Source organism: Schistocerca nitens, chromosome 2 (genome assembly GCF_023898315.1).
Source record: "Schistocerca nitens isolate TAMUIC-IGC-003100 chromosome 2, iqSchNite1.1, whole genome shotgun sequence".
Taxonomy (NCBI): Eukaryota; Metazoa; Arthropoda; class Insecta; order Orthoptera; family Acrididae; genus Schistocerca; species Schistocerca nitens.
This window is the reverse complement of record NC_064615.1, coordinates 170,791,648-170,809,885: the sequence shown is the minus strand read 5'-3', so window position 1 is coordinate 170,809,885 and position 18,238 is coordinate 170,791,648. Positions and strand designations below refer to the sequence as shown.

The window sequence follows — 18,238 nt, the reverse complement described above, 5'->3', positions numbered from 1 at the left end:
GCAAATGATGGCCACCACATTGAACATCTATTGGCCTGACATGTCGGGACACACTCTATTCCACTCCGTAATTGAAAACGGAAACCACGTATGTACGTGTACCTCACCCCTCATGGTAATGTACATGTGCGTCAGTGAAAAAGACCAATAAAAAGGTGTTAGCATGTGGACGTAATGTGCTGTTCCAGTCTCTTCTGTACCTAAGGTCCATCACCGTTCCCTTTGGATCCCTACGTAATTCGGTGCTCTCCGATACACACGATCGAACAGCGGAGGAGTGGTACTCAAGCGTCAATTTTAGGTTTCAATATCTCCGGATGTAGTTAACATTTGACAATGCAACAAACGTCAGTGATTACGTATTTGTTTATATGTTCAGATGTGCTAACAAAACTAACAGGGTTCCATTTAAAAAAAACGTAGGTTTGTGTTAAAAGACATAATTCCGTGCATTTTTTATGGTCTGTATTAACCAATTACACTAGCCCCTCTCCTCACGTTCGGTCTGTGGAATCGATACGTCAGTATTTGGTGTGGTTTACGAAATATATCCACCGGTAATGTTAGGTGACTCACTCTGTGTATCTATCGTGTTTCATTATGTTCCTTCTTCGACAGTGTTCACGTCACGGGTAAATAAATGTGCAACGGTTGACTGAGATTTGGCAGGCACAGTGCTTTGCGCAGCGGAAGCGGCACTACAGTGAGTGCCGACAACGCCAAGCTTCCATTCGTGTGTTGGTGGCGGGAGCAGTCAAATTCCATAGTTGATAACGGACTGTAGTGCACCTCAAGTCGCGCACACTTGGCTTGCTTTATGGAAGTACACTCCTGGAAATGGAAAATAGAACACATTGACACCGGTGTGTCAGACCCACCATACTTGCTCCGGACACTGCGAAAGGGCTGTACAAGCAATGATCACACGCACGGCACAGCGGACACACCAGGAACCGCGGTGTTGGCCGTCGAATGGCGCTAGCTGCGCAGCATTTGTGCACCGCCGCCGTCAGTGTCAGCCAGTTTGCCGTGGCATACGGAGCTCCATCGCAGTCTTTAACACTGGTAGCATGCCGCGACAGCGTGGACGTGAACGGTATGTGCAGTTGACGGACTTTGAGCGAGGGCGTATAGTGGGCATGCGGGAGGCCGGGTGGACGTACCGCCGAATTGCTCAACACGTGGGGCGTGAGGTCTCCACAGTACATCGATGTTGTCGCCAGTGGTCGGCGGAAGGTGCACGTGCCCGTCGACCTGGTACCGGACCGCAGCGACGCACGGATGCACGCCAAGACCGTAGGATCCTACGCAGTGCCGTAGGGGACCGCACCGCCACTTCCCAGCAAATTAGGGACACTGTTGCTCCTGGGGTATCAGCGAGGACCATTCGCAACCGTCTCCATGAAGCTGGGCTACGGTCCCGCACACCGTTAGGCCGTCTTCCGCTCACGCCCCAACATCGTGCAGCCCGCCTCCAGTGGTGTCGCGACAGGCGTGAATGGAGGGACGAATGGAGACGTGTCGTCTTCAGCGATGAGAGTCGCTTCTGCCTTGGTGCCAATGATGGTCGTATGCGTGTTTGGCGCCGTGCAGGTGAGCGCCACAATCAGGACTGCATACGACCGAGGCACACAGGGCCAACACCCGGCATCATGGTGTGGGGAGCGATCTCCTACACTGGCCGTACACCACTGGTGATCGTCGAGGGGACACTGAATAGTGCACGGTACATCCAAACCGTCATCGAACCCATCGTTCTACCATTCCTAGACCGGCAAGGGAACTTACTGTTCCAACAGGACAATGCACGTCCGCATGTATCCCGTGCCACCCAACGTGCTCTAGAAGGTGTAAGTCAACTACCCTGGCCAGCAAGATCTCCGGATCTGTCCCCCATTGAGCATGTTTGGGACTGGATGAAGCGTCGTCTCACGCGGTCTGCACGTCCAGCACGAACGCTGGTCCAACTGAGGCGCCAGGTGGAAATGGCATGGCAAGCCGTTCCACAGGACTACATCCAGCATCTCTACGATCGTCTCCATGGGAGAATAGCAGCCTGCATTGCTGCGAAAGGTGGATATACACTGTACTAGTGCCGACATTGTGCATGCTCTGTTGCCTGTGTCTATGTGCCTGTGGTTCTGTCAGTGTGATCATGTGATGTATCTGACCCCAGGAATGTGTCAATAAAGTTTCCCCTTCCTGGGACAATGAATTCACGGTGTTCTTATTTCAATTTCCAGGAGTGTATATTTCGCATAAAAGATACGAGAAATTAGGGCCCATACGGAGGTATATACACAGTCGTTTTTCTCACGCTGTGGAACGAGAATAGAAACGACTAATAGCGGTACAGGATACACTTCACCACGCATCCTATGTTGGCTTGGGGAGTACGTATGTAAATATAGCGCAGATAGTTACATGAAAATACACTTCTGGCCATTAAAATTTGCTACACCACGAAGACGACGTGCTACAGACGCGAAATTTAACCCACAGGAGAACGATGCTGTGATATGCAAAGGATTAGCTTTTCAGAGCATTCACACAAGGCTGGCGGCGGTGGCGACACCTACAGCGTGCTGACATGAGGAAAGTTGCCAACCGATTTCTCATACACAAACAGCAGTTGACCGGCGTTGCCTGGTGAAACGTTGTTGTGATGCCTCGTGTAAGGAGGAGAAATGCGTACCATCACTTTTCCGACTTTGATACAGGTCGGATTGTAGCCTACCGGTATTGCGGTTTATCGTATCGCGACATTGCTGCTCGCGTTGGTCGAGATGCAATGACTATTAGTAGAATATTGAATGGGTGGGTTCAGGAGGGTAATACGGAACTCCGTGCCGGAACACAATGGCCTCGTATCACTAGCAGTCGAGATGACAGGCATCTTATCTGCATGGCTATAACGGTTCGTGCAGCCACGTCTCGATTCCCGAGTCAACAGATAGGGACGTTTGCAATACAACAACCATCTGCACAAACAGTTCGACGACGTTTGCAGCAGCATGGACTATCAGCTCGGAGACAATGGCTGCGGTTACCCTTGACTCTGCATCACAGACAGGAGCGCCTGCGATGGTGTACTCAATGACGAACCTGGGTGCACGAATGGTAAAACGTAATTTTTTCGGATGCATCCAGGTTATGATTACAGCATCATGATGGTCGCATACATGTTTGGCGACATCGCGGTGAACGCGTATTGGAACCGTGTATTCGTCATCGCTATACTGGCGCATCACCCGTCGTGATGGTATGGGGTGCCATTGGTTACACTTCTCGGTCACCTCTTGTTCGCATTGACGGCACTTTGAACAGTGGACGTTACATTTCTGATGTGTTACGACCCGTGGCTCTACCCTTCATTCGATCCGTGCGAAATCATACATTTGAGCAGGATAATGCACGACCGCATGTTGTAGGTCCTGTAAGGGCCTTTCTGGATACAGGAAATGTTCGACTTTTGCCCTGGCCAGCACATTCTCCAGACCTCTCACCAATTGAAAACGTCTGGTCAATGGTGGCCGAGCGAGTGGCTCGTCACAATACGCCAGTAACTACTCCTGATGAACTGTGGTATCGTGTTGAAACTGCATGGGCAGCTGTACCTGTACACGCCATCCAAGCTCTGACTCAATGCCCAGGCGTATCAAGGCCGCTGTTACGGCCAGAGGTTGTTGTTCTGGGTATTGATTTCTCAGGATCTATGCACCCAAATTGTGTGAAAATGTAATCACATGTTAGTTCTAGTATAATATATTTGTCCAATGAATACCCGTTTGTCAGATGCATTTCTTCGTGGTGTGGCGATTTTAATGGCCAGTAGTGTATAATATCTCGTATTGTTTTGCAGGGCGGCCAACATATCACGCAAATGGGCAATAACGTGGCGCCGCTGCCCACCGGCGAGTCGGTGTCGTCGGCGTCGCCGCCCAACGGGTCTGCGACGATGCACCTGTCGGTGCCGCGGCCGCCGCCGCCCCCGCGCAGCAAGAGTCCGCCCGAGGCGCAGCCGCTGCTGGCGGCGCCGCACCACCACCAGCACCAGCACCACCCGCACCAGCACCACCCGCACCACCACCCGCAGCCCGCGCTGCGCGTGCCCGCCGCCGCCATCGACGAGATGCGCGTCTGATGCCGGCTGGACACGGCCGTCTGACGCGGGCCCCCGCACCAAGCGCCGACGCCCGCGGGTCGCCGCTGCCTGCTCGTCAGCGCCCCGTCGTACCGCCTACCGGAGCAGGGCTGACTGGCCTAACACTACCCACTGTGTGCGTGCATCTGGCGTGTGCCGTCGCTCAGTCCGAAGCATTACGATCGCACTTGACATTTACATTGTGCCTCGTGTGGGGCCCATGAGGACCTTTCCACTACCCCATTATTTTTCTCTCTATGATTGATGCATCGCTCTTTTCGGGGCTCCAAGGTTCTTCCGTTTTTCACGTCATATCTGCAACGCTGCAGAGGCTTAGACCGAATGATTAAGATACGAAATTCGTTTCCATTACGTATTAGAACTAATGTCCCAGGCTTTCGATTGTAGGATTCGATACTGAAACAAAAGACTAAATTTCTAGCAAAATAACACTGTGGTGATTCAAAAGTATTCAGCAGCGTTATAATAACTACTCGATGAAACCGCGTGGACCACACGCTACAAACCGATCGTTCGGCATCCTCAACCAAAGAGGTCACGTCACAAATGGGGCAGATAGGGTTAGCATACTGTTTTCACGGTTGTAGCTTGAAGTAGATCTTCGGTTGTCTTCGTTAGGCGCAATGTACCACACTCTATTCCTTCCGCTACAGAAAACACAGCGCCGAGAATCGAGCGTAGATACTTCGCTGACCACTCAGCTACAGGGGCAGACATTCGGTAGTAAGGATTTTACGTACCTCAGTGTAAGTACATGTTATATAACGTGACACATGTTATATTTCAGGCTGCTTGTCTTTTTAATTAGCACTGCCATGTCCTTGTCGAATTAGTCAGAAATATGTTTTTATGTTCTCATTCAAAACTGAGCAACTCTCCAGTAGCGTCTGGTACTACGCATTTGTTATGGATTGAGTGTAATGAACTTTCAGTTTGCAAAGCATTATGTTATTTTTGTGTTTTACATAATTTCACCGTTTGCAGTTGAGACCCTTAGAAGCCAAGGGGTATAAGTAACAAGACTTTAGTTTTGAGTAAATTATGTTCCAAGTTGAGACATTCCAAAAAATTCCATTAACAGCTTAAGCAAAAAGTAATTATTTTCACACTTTTGAAGATGTACTGCCTGTCTTTTCCAGAATTTTGTCAGTAATTTTTTATTACTAATTCAGAATCATGGATCATAGTGACATTAATATGAGCACTTTAATGGCAGGCAGTAACTTGTTACTTGAGTTGAACATGACTCAAAGTCTGTTCATTTTCTGAATAACCATCAGCTTCTTCATGATTATGATTAACTGGGCTTCTGTGTCCTTGCACTTTCACGGTGTGGAAGTTTCTGATAAAATTCGTCCTATGCTGGTGGCACAAAGGGAAGTAGAGTCCGTAGGTCTCTGTACTTCAGATATTTTAACTTACGTTATCCATTATTCAATTCTGGAGCACGGAAAGCACTGATATTTGTGCCGCAATGATATGCTTCCTTGTTTCTAACATTTTAAAAATTTTCTAGCTCTTCACTGAGAGATTCTTTCTAAAACAAGGCGAAGGATGACTTCTGTAGAAAATGCGGCCACTGCATTTTCCTCAAAACTTTAACTGAGGTCTTGGGATAGATAATCACTGAATCCATTCCACGTAATTAAATCATTGTCAGTGACCTGGACTACCTTGAGTTTCCTTCTGGCCTGGGAATTGAGCAGTGCCCACTCATCAGGTACAAGAATCCAAGGATTTTCCTGGTACCATTCTCAATAATTACAAAATCTTGGTCACATTCCACACACGAATGACAAGATGTCATGAATTTGTGAGCTACAATTTCAGTGTGTGTATTCTGGATAAGTTAATACCAGAACTTTACAATTTATGTACTTTCATTTCGACCCCCAGAGTTGTCAATTAAAGTTTTGATGTGTTTAACTGATGTGGGCAGTTCCGTTACATAGTGTAAAAGACATGAACCAATATCTTGGCACCAACGAGCAGCTTTACTCTCATACCACATAGAGATTGCTGCAAGCCCAGAGACTACACGGTGTGTACAAAAATTCTAGTTCCAGAATTGTCTTGCATAACACGCTCTGCTGCAAGAAAGCATAGATGTAGGGAACATCCTCTGCCAAAATATATTGCTGTGATTCTTGAGTTTCTCCCGGCGTATTTGATAATCAAAATATCCACGGGTGTACTGCCGGTCTACAGTGTCCAACGGGCACAATATTTCGGCGATCATACATGTCGCCATCATCAGGTGAACTGACGGACTGAGCTCCTGTGAACGTGCCGGCACGGAGATCCGTACACTATGGCTGCTCAGGTGGAACTGGGTTCGGTCGCGGCGGCGGCGGATTTAAATACCCTCCGCCCGCGGAGTAAATCGAGCAAATGTATAGTTGTGACGACCACGGCGGACGGAGCCATCACACCGACGTCATCTCAGACGCCGTCGCAATCTGTTCCACCGCGCGACCGTGGCGCGGGGCGCGGACGGCGGAGTGAGCGCGCCGCGGGCGGAGGGTATTTAAATCCGCCGCCGCCGCGACCGAACCCAGTTCCACCTGAGCAGCCATAGTGTACGGATCTCCGTGCCGGCACGTTCACAGGAGCTCAGTCCGTCAGTTCACCTGATGATGGCGACATGTATGATCGCCGAAATATTGTGCCCGTTGGACACTGTAGACCGGCAGTACACCCGTGGATATTTTGAAAATATACTGCTACTTCCTAACTGTCATAGTCTGAACAATTTTTGCCCTGTATTTTCCTCTATAGTTGCCTGTCCTTAAGCAAATGTAATTCCCTTTCAGGCGTCAGGGTCTGAACATTTTTGGGTGTCCATCAGCTATCAAGTTTTTCAAACTCTCACACGTTACACAAGTGTTAGTACAAGGTGTGTGGAATCCCAGATTGAAGGCTCTATTAAACACAAATCTATAGTAACTCTCTTTAACAGATGGTACAGTATTTTACGCGCAAAACTCTTTTTAGAGTTCACACATTTGCCACAGATGTGCACTTATTTTTAATAGATTAAAATCATCTATAACATCAACCAATTGTGTAAAGAGTAAAATGATAGCAGTAAATCATGTAGAACCAATTACGAAGAACCAAAATAATAATTTTAAATTAAATATCTTGTATTGAAGACTCGGCCAGAAAAACCAAGGGCTGTTTGAAATCACTTGGTAGCCAAGAGATATAAATGCACTTACACCCTTGGCCTTCCAAAGGGAATGTGATTGTGTCTTAGCAGTTTTCCGTTCAGCCACTAAATGTCAACACCAGACTGATTGTTACATGTATAGCTTGGCCACGGAGATATATGTCTGCTCTAACTACTGAAATCTACACTTACCTCTGAAATTAAAAATTTGTCGACTATAGCCCTTGACTTCTAAGTGTCTCGATTCATCTTGGCAGATAATTCATGAACTTATGTGTCGAAACTTTGTTGTCACTGTACTCTTTTGTCGCACCCTGGAGTACTTTGTTTATCGTTCTCAGACGTCATTCGTCAACAATGCAGGTAGTATTCACTCGACACACTTTTTGAGAAGAGCCTAGGTTTATTTAACTAGGCTACGGTTCCCCACGCACCTCTTCCCTCATAAAATTCAACTGTGAGCATGGTATGCAAGTTCATTCTTACAGTGATTCTGGAAATGTCAGATTTGTGCATAGTGCGTTAGCAATGACGATTTCGTTTCTTATAGCATCACAAGCAGCTCTACAAAATCGCTTGAGCTCTGCCAATTGTTGTTAATTTACTTTCACTGTGTTTCATAGAGCCCAACACTATTTTTTGTACACTGTAGGATGGCTTACGCTGAATTCGCCAACAAGAGATACACCACACATTTTCAGGGTGCTCTATAGTTACATACAACAGATAGTAGAAAAACATTATTTGCCACCTAAAATTATTTTTTATAATATTATCAAGATGAAGTCATATACAACTACGCTGCCTTGAGTGGCTGATTCAGTCACGATGTTTAAATGTAGCTTCGCGATGTGTGTAAATGACTTGCTACTTCGTTATGAATCCGCAATAAAGAATGCTTCAGCAACACTATTAACAGTCACAATATCATTTTACATGTTTACATTACATTTTGTTTGTAATAATCTCCCAGTCTGTTGTTGAATTTAATTCGTATTCACCCTTTTCACTTCCGTCATACTTGGATAATTTGTGTGTTTCACATCCATGTTCGTTTCCGACGTGTTGGTATGCGTTTCACCCCTACCGTAGTTGTAATAGACGTAATGCAATTTAAAACTCATCAAAAATGTGGAGAAGTGTTAAAAATTCTGAAGAGAGCCATGTAAGATGTAAGACTTTATAAAGTGACATACGTTGACAGAAGTATTAATGAATGGTTACTTTTAACCTACATGAAGCCACAAAATATTAGGAAAGCAGCTGCCCTTACGGGTGCCATATTGCTTCTTCACTTTATAATAATTTGGTGCGTTAGATTTTATGAAAACCATATATTCTAGAATATCTATTCTAGAATTCATGGTTTTGGTTCTAGGACCCCGTAATAGTATGGATTTCTTAACTCCCAGTTCATCATTTTATCGAATAAGGACAAACAAGAGGGCAGTCACCCTTTTCACTTCCGTCATACTTGGATAATTTGTGTGTTTCACATCCATGTTCGTTTCCGACGTGTTGGTATGCGTTTCACCCCTACCGTAATTGTAATAGACGTAATGCAATTTAAAACTCATCAAAAATGTGGAGAAGTGTTAAAAATTCTGAAGAGAGCCATGTAAGATGTAAGACTTTATAAAGTGACATACGTTGACAGAAGTATTAATGAATGGTTACTTTTAACCTACATGAAGCCACAAAATATTAGGAAAGCAGCTGCCCTTACGGGTGCCATATTGCTTCTTCACTTTATAATAATTTGGTGCGTTAGATTTTATGAAAACCATAAATTCTAGAATATCTATTCTAGAATTCATGGTTTTGGTTCTAGGACCCGTAATAGTATGGATTTCTTAACTCCCAGTTCATCATTTTACCGAATAAGGACAAACTAGAGGACAGAAAAGGAAGTCTCTTTTCGTTGTCGGTGCATATCCTAAAACGCATTCTTTTGATTTCTGCTAATGCTTGGAGTGGTCAGAGAGACCGATTATGCCGGGCTCTGGTAGGCTATGAAGGGACCGGTCTGCATTAAAACCATCACCCTGGCCGTGTGAATTCAATGGCAATGTTGGCTCTGGACGCTCTACAGTGCTCGCGGAAAGATTGTTTACTTCGTAATGGTGGAGCACACATTGTTTCCAGGCGGGGAAACAGCTGCGGTCCAAATGTATTGGCCATCAGGAGCACCTGACGCCCCCGCAGTGGACTGCGCGCAGTAAATACACTGCCTCGGCCCTTCCCCAGGGCTCGGCAAAAACAAGGGTGTTGCGCTCTGCGGCAGCTTGAATGGTACTCAAACCCAGTGCTAGAATGGGACCTTTCCGAGTGCCCTTTATGTTCATCCCATATTCCCACCAGCGCGCAACTTTTAAGTCATGCCCGTGCAAAACTTCCTGTCCATTAACTTGTACACTACATAGAAAACGAACGCCTGCATAGTAATTTATATGATGGTCAGGAAGCACTGTAGATCTCATAGCAAATTATGTATGTATAAGTAAATAATTTTCGTTATACTAAAGAACACTGATGATGGCTAGCATAAGTAAAACATGTTTGGTTAGAAACAAAATAAACATTAAGTTGCAAAATATGGAATTTTTCTTATCATAGTAAAAAACTGGATGTTAAAATAATAACTGTGGTATGTGTTTTATGCTACCCACAATGAGCACTAAAGTGGCGAAGTACATTCCCCATACGTAAAACAACATGACACCGCAGCGCTAAGTGTTCTACACAGACGCGACAGAATGCCGCCATTGGCTGATGTATCACGAGGTACACTTCCCCTTGCTACTGAACGCGTCTCAATGCTTTTAATGTGCGCACCACTATAAGCACCGAGCGAGGTGGCGCAGTGGTTAGACACTGGACTCGTATTCGGGAGGACGACGGTTCAATCCCGCGTCGGGTCATCCTGATTTAGGTTTTCCGTGATTTCCCTAAATCACTCCAGGCAAATGCCGGGATGGTTCCTCTGAAAGGGCACGGCCGACTTCCTTCCCCATCCTTCCCTAATCCGATGAGACCGATGACCACGCTGTCTGGTCTCCTTCCCCAAAACCAACCAACCACTATAAGGAAGTGAACTCCAATTGCCACTTGGATTCAAGTTACCTGTGCTTTTCTTTAATAAATTAGTGCGAATGACAGGATTGTTGTTTGTAAAAGGACGCGGCCGGCGTACTTCCCCATCTGCGCTTCAGCTCCATCTACAATGATCCCGTCATCGACGGGACGTTAAAGCCTAATTTTCTTCCCCTTTCTGTCAAAGTAAGACGAATTTCTTTGTTTCTTTCTGGGAGCGAAAATCGAAGGAGAAATGTTAATCATTTCTTTTAATGTAACGATTACGGCTATTGCGGGGCACTTTTAGATTTAATCGGATGACAATAGAAAGTGGGAAATCATTGCTTTACGAGGCACGCAAAATTCCGGTTAATGCTAGTTCAACCGAGGAACATGGTGTTCGAAAGATTTTGGCGTGCATCTGTTGACGTAATGAACCTTTGCTGTGTAGCGTCTCAATTTCAGATAACGTTCCAGAGGTACTTGTATATTAAAGCCGGTCATGTTTATAACTTGTATCAGCCTTTCAAAGAGTCGGTTGCTCTGAACAGGGGACTTTAACATATCATAGATGTACGTCCACTTTGTAGGGTCTTGAAAATAGCACATCCCTGTGCAGTCCACGGATAAAACGGCGACTGACTGCCAAATTCTGCTATACGAAGGCTAATTTGTACAGCTTTCTCTGTTGTCCGCTGTAATCTATCAGTAAGGCCAAAAAATGTCGTAACCTTTAACTCGCCAGTGTAAAATTACTACATAGTTTGGTTAATAATACTAAAATATTAGTCAATCCCTATCCATCTGATTCCCCTTTGCTCGTAGTCTTCAGTTACTAACCGAATATAAAATAAAATTTGTATATTTCGACAAACGGTATTTACACTTGTTTATTTTGTACATTACGGACATCAATATGCTGCTTCGTAAGTTAAACACATTGCCATTGGCACGTGTCATTGTCTATGAGCGTTTGTAAATAGTTAGCGGTAATAAAAGTTGTGGGTCGGCAATGATGTTTAAAATGTTCTTGGTGAAAGTTCTTGTAGTCTTTAAATTGGAATTCTCTTAAGTGCTTGTTTACTGTATACCACGAACGGAGCTAGCTGATTTTAAGTATGTTGTAACAAAACGACGCATAACAACGGCTGTGTCAAAAAATTTAGACTGTTCTTGATGGAAAAATTCCGTGAAATCCCCATTTCTGTAAATGGAATTCGTTGTAATATATGCGACATTTCATTTGCATTTATCGAGGAAAAGATTGAGACTAACAAGAGAGGTCTTTTGCCTCGAGTAACTATTAGCATAGTAGCTTAATTTATTATCCTGGTCTAGTCATTGTGTGCGTAGCAATCTTGGTTGCAGATGCCTCTGTCAGTAGCAGGTGACGTGAAATTCGCAAGAATCGAGTCCAGGTATGTTTTTCAGTTTCTCTCACAAGTTGCGGCTGTGGCTCAGCTGTACGAATGTGCGTTTTGTATCAGAAACACTGTGATCCCTCTCTGCTGGTTTCAGTTCCCTTTCCTTGTTCTCTCCAGTGTCCAGTACGATTAACCATAAAAGTGTAAGTAAAGAATGTTCCTGTGGTTGAATAGGCAAAAAGACAATCTATACTAATGAAATATTTTTGACAGTGTGATTACTCTAGGGATACCGGAAGACTTACATACTTGTTACATTGACAGTCTACAAGTCAGCCTTATTCCTTCCATTCAGAGTGCAGTTGTTTCGCGCAGACATAAGCGTGCAGGAATCTAAAATAAGTTTCTTTCTATTTCAGAGTTAATCAAATGTTCAATCATAATTAGATGTAATATCATTCGTGTAAATAACTATTTATTCATACTGAAGAAAAAAATAAGAGATTGAACTCAGATTTGTATGTTCACTGTGTTACCAGTTTAAGGTACCAGTTTACTTACATGTAGCATCGAATAGTATATTTACTTGTACTGTCGTATTTATTTGTTGCGTTATGGAGTAACTTCAGTTTTGACAGTAATTACTTTCGGAGTTTTTCAAGCATATTTTTTTGGTCTGACCGCGTGGAGAAGTGTGTGCCAAATTGTGGCGTTAACTATGAACACATACATTTTACTGTGCATTCAAGGACTATATCACGATAATCAGCGTGTTCAAGAGAAAACTATACTGCACTAACATACTACTGTACTATTGTTGTGAAACATTCGAGTGGTTGGGTGAGTGAATGTATTGCGCATGCGGTGATATTCGAAACAAACAATGTGTCGTTTGGATATCGATTGTTCAGGAGGTAATTCGATAACATACAGAATAGTGCTACACTCACTTTTTCTAATTATTTCTGGGTAGAGAAGTGTTAACGGAAATGTTTGTTTTCGAGTTTGTTGTCCTTGAAAGCTTGAATGAACAGTATTACTTCATGAATACTATGACGAGAGCTGAAATGAATACTAATTATTTTTAAAAGACGTGTTCTCTCTAAACATCAAATTTAACATATACTGTAGTAATTGAGTGTTCATTATTATTGATATATAAACAAGTTTCTCAGGAGGAGACAGGAGACTTCCCGCCTATAAAAATTGGCGGCGAAAGAGTAGAATGTTGAATTTCCTGTTGTTGTATGAAAGGGTGAATCTTTGAGAAATATAACCATCTTTGCATTAAAACTGTGTATCCATGTACTTGTATTTCCGACGCTTTTTCCATTTGTGCCAATCATTTTTCATAGGCAATCCAAAGAAAACCACCGGGCCAAGCTTGCTGCCGTGTGGAAGAAAGAGACTCAAGAAACTAGCAGGTAAGTCTTAGGTAACTGCATGGGTACTGGGTATGTGCAGTAAACTCGCATTGCAGATGTATAGGAATAGTAGGAGCGACTCGTTGTCCATTTGTAACTGCGTAAGAGTAATAAAAATTCTTGTGTATTAATAAATCGCTTCAGCTGTATGTAGTCCTTTATTTCTAGATCACTGCCTGTTTCGTGGCATCTTCAGGTGAATATCTGAATGACAATAAATACAGAATCCAGAAGGAATAACAACCCTGAGGCATCCAAAAATACGATAATTTTCTAAATTTATTTTAAGATTTTACAAAATTAAAAAAATACAGAAGGTGACTGCTGCTAGCTGTGGTGGTCCTACCTACAAGGTTGTCGAGAGGCATGCCAAGCTAGGCCAAAAGGGACTGCATTAGGTTTTTAAATATCAGAAATCCTTTGTTAAAGTCAAAGCACATGTTAAATTCAATAAGATCTGTCTCAACAGTGGTTGCATCCCAATTTATATAAAACACTTATTCCGACAAGTATTGTCTAGGTCTGAACACTACGTTCGCAAAGTTATGACATGCAATAGACGTGAAATGCAGCGGGATTGTATTTAGCTCAATTATCACTTTACACTCTAGTTAGCGGGTACCAGTATGATTGGTCCCGTGAACACTTTGGGGATGAAGTTGGACACTTTAGAGACCGTATGAGTGCTACACATCAAAATAAAATGAGTAGGTTACTTAGTAATGGCACCAGGTTGTTCATCAGGATGTCAGTGAATGCGGTTATGATTTTTATCCTAGAGTGCGCTACCTTTCTGATGTTACTTTTTAATGAGAAAGAAACGCCATTTTCAGAGAAAGAATTGTCGTACAACGTAAATGAAGTAACCAATCAACAATAGGTTACTTCGTTTGTCTCCCACACCGTCTCTGCGCGTGATGGTGCAATCCTAACCACTGCTGAAAGCAATGTTGGTGTCAATAAGGTAATCGAGAGAGGTCGTAAGGACTACAGTTTGTCTGGTTTAGTCAAGGAATGATTTTGCAGTGACAAAGCTGTTTTTGGAGAGCATCAACGAGATACTAGGTGAGCAAAAGGCGAGCGCTAATTGTTCGGTCGGACAAGGGAAAAATAGCCTTTATTTTACGTGAAGATCAGTATGTGAAGAAAGTGAAAACCGTAGTGGGAGATAGTGCAGTTCTCAAGTCCAATGTAGATCCTATGAATAGATATTTGGCCAGCTTAAAAATGACCCTTAATACAACTACTACCTTTCTAAATCCGTTCATGAAGAAAAGCATTGTTCCTATGAACCCGGTAGCACAAAGACACCGGGCTGTGATTAACCTACATAAAGTGGACTTGCCGGCTCGTCCAGTTGTCAACGCCCATATTGGGCTAGGTTCATTACTAGAAGTTTTTTGCAAAGTACCTCGACCAAGATTACTGCCAACCGGTTTGCTATAACATTCGCAGCTGCGGATAGTTAACTGAATAACTATCTAGGTTTACCGTCCTCCCCCCTCCACCCCCAAGGAACTCATCGTGCATGGTGTCACTGAATGTCAAGAACATGTAGACCAGTATTCCGGCGGATCAGGTACAGGATATTGTGGTTCAGAATTAAAATCTGCCTTGTGTACCCACTTTCGTGAGTAGAGGCTTTTCGTCAGTGAGCTGCCTAGTAATTTAAGAATTTTACTTCGGGGAAACAACGGTCACACTATAAGCACCTTGGAGGAGGTGGAAATTATGAGATCCATTCGTCGTTTTCCACACCAAACACTGAATGGAAAAACGGAGTTGAGGGACCATAGCATATTTTGGTAAATTTGGGCAGCTTAAGTTGGTCGACGTAATACTCTCTATACCCAGTTCCCCTTAGTTTCTCCTGGGCTTTTCCAATTTCCTCCTCCTTTCGCCCTTCCCTCCCCCTCCCCAAATCACCTCGCCACTTCCTACGCACCCCCTCCCACCCTATTATCTTAGGTTTTGCAAATCTTCCTTTCATTTATTCTTTTAAAAATTTTCTCAAGTTTTATCTGTACATAAAAAGTGTCAAAATTCACTACAGTATTCGATCCTTTTAACTAAAAAAGAGGGGAAGAATTAAAAAATTACAAATCCATAATTTTTAGAATTTTAAGGTTGTTAAAGTTTACTCAGTGGACACAGTCGGAATTTCTGTTTCGTTGTCGTAAAATATGCATATGATGTTCCTCTTTGAAGTCATTAAACGTTCAAGAGTTCCTTTAGGTTAGCATAGCTTACGGGCGCTATTAATGAAAATACTCGTCAACTGTCACTATTATATTCTACAGACTGTTTTTCAAAAAAAGTTTTGTACTGTTTATCCCGGCATTCCTTGTTTCCGGTCACCATTCTTGTGTCCCACAAAAGGCCACCGATCATGCGGTTGAGTCCGCACATCATCAGTGCATGCGCATGCGCGAGCCGTCTGTAAGCAAGCTGTAAACTTTATTGTCGTCAGTATGACACAGCATGTGACCGCGTACGCTGTTCGCGATTGCGTATAGACCGGAGAAGCGGTAAGTGCGGTTTGCAGGTTTTGCTTTTCCGTCAATAGCTATTTACGTGACGGATTTGGTCCATGTAAAATATCACTCCATTTTGTTGCAAAAACCTATTGGTTTTTCCTGCTAACCGCAAATTTGATCTTAATTTTGCTCTTATTTTCACCTTACCAGTGAATCACTACGGTATAATTTGTTTAGAACCCATCCACAATATTGGAATGGAATTCAGCTGTTTTATTCCATGACATATCACCTTTTAGCGGTGTTTTGTTCTGACATGCAGCGAATATCGGGTACGAATTTCCGAGCTTTTTGGCTCTAACATTGTAATTATGTGAGTAAAAATACTTTAATATTCTCAGATAAAAATTTAAATACTTTTTTATTTTTTAAATCTTAAAATAATTTTCGAAAATTATCATATCAGGGTTATTATTCCTTCAGGACTTACTGTTATACAGACTTTCGCCTAAAGATGTGGCTTTTAGTGACACGAAACCAGTAGTGATTTAAAAATAAAGAACTAAATACAGCTGAACCGCTTTATTAATACCCAAGATGATTACCTATAGCTGTGGTTGCCTCACCGACAAGGTTGTCTGCAGTAATGAATTTCATTCATACACAATAAACATAGGAGTGGGTTCTAAGATTTACTGGTATAGTACGTATTCGGTGCAGGAGAATAATCTAGCGACGCCTAGAATCTTTAATATGTGGTAGATTTTTTTATTGTTTCGACTCGTTTTGCCATAGAAAAGTAGACACTGAATTACATTTCATTTTGTGGGAAAGCGGCAGGACCATAAATCTCATCACAAGAGAAATGCACATCTTTCTGCGTCAAAATTTAGTAATTTTTCAGTAATGCAATGGTAACTGGAGAACGGCACCATTTGTCGTAACCCTAAAATACTCTTAAGTTCAGGAGTTTGAACTGACAGGCACTGTAAGGGGAGAACCATTTTGTCAGTCGCTAGGTAGTTACAGATTGTGGAATTATTTCATAAACCAGTATTTTTACAGCCAGTAAAACCAAATACGTAATAGTATCACTATATTACTGAGGGACTTTGTAACGTTCGATACTGGAATTTATTTGCGGTTGTCAACTAAAAACAAAAGTGCATATGGTAATCTTTTTGCCGCGCGGGATCAGCCGAGCGGTCTTAGGCGCTGCATTCATGAACTGTGTGGCTGGTCCCGGCGGAGCTTCGAGTTCTCCCTCGGGCATGGGTGTATGTGTTTGTCTTTAGGATAATTTAGGTTAAGTAGTGTGTAAGCTTAGGGACTGATGACCTTAGCGGTTAAGTCCCATAATATTTCAGACACATTTGAACATTTTTGGTAATCTTTTTCCTCTGTGATACGCTGTTTCCAGATCTTTGATCTCCTCGCTCCGAAATGCAGAGCTTGTAAACTTCCCCACTACCATATATACTGGAAGCATTTTAAATGTTACATCTTGATATATTCAGTCACATGACGGTACTATAAATGTAGTAGAGATAAGGCATACAGCTCGTGACGTGAGTAGGTGGAAACAAACATCTCGATCAGATGATGGTGTGTACCAATTGAAAATAGCATATAGAATAAACGTCAATTTTTATTCAGTATTAAATTTTCAGTTACGACATATTTATGATAAATTTGTGGCTATGAGTATCGTTTGGTTGCAGGGAAAAATATGTGAAATGGAGCAGTAATTCGTCCAAAATTGTTTTAAAATTATTTTTTCAGAATAAACTTATTGAATGTGATTCTTGAGTTTCTCCCGGCGTATTTGATGATCAAAATATCCACGGGTGTGCTGCCGGTCTATAGTGTCCAACGGGCATTGAATGATAAGCAGATGCTAATGAATTATTTCTTTACCAATCACATGCGAAATGCCTTCTGTAATTGTTCTACCCATTATGGTCGTTTAGTAATATAACAAATTCATCCATAACGGTCGTTTAGTAATGTTACAAATTCATCATAATAGTCGTTAAGTATTCGTTTAATAAAGGTACAGTACGGGCGAAAACTTATGAACTGGCAATTCCACTGGTATTGTTTCTCTGTCGTCGATTTCCATGTAATCACAAATATTGGTGAGAGATTTCCATCAGATAAAGAAGGAACATGTAGCGACTGGGTTTTGTATTAACGTTTCGTAAGTATGATTTCATTTAGGTGTTGTCTACAACATTTACGTAATACTATGGGACTTAATTTAACATGCCACTAATTATTATGGCATCCGAAGTAACTGTTCTTGAATGCTGCATTACACTTCAAAGTGAGACACTTACATAGCTCTGTAAGCAATGACCGGAACATTCTACCAATTGTTCAATTCTCGGACGATAGAAACCCGCTCCATGGACACGGAGCCATTCGAGAACCACTGTTTGAACGTCCTCGTCGTCAGAAAGTCTCTTTCCCTGAAATGTTCTTTTACCTTACCGAAAGGATGGAAATCGCTTAGTTCAGGTTGTGCATTTTCCGATCAGCATCGCACACTTATCTGTTTT

General features: G+C 42.9%; 1 protein-coding gene across 1 annotated transcript in view; it reads left to right on the top strand.

The window, feature by feature from the left end:
• LOC126234903 (neuroligin-3-like) overlaps positions 1–18,238 on the top strand; it is a 443,765-nt gene that overhangs the window by 352,916 nt on the left and 72,611 nt on the right. The window contains exons 12-13 of the mRNA XM_049943642.1: positions 3,863–4,056; positions 13,132–13,200. Of these exons, the coding sequence (XP_049799599.1) occupies positions 3,863–4,056; positions 13,132–13,200 (263 nt within the window). The remainder of the gene's footprint in view (positions 1–3,862; positions 4,057–13,131; positions 13,201–18,238) is intronic.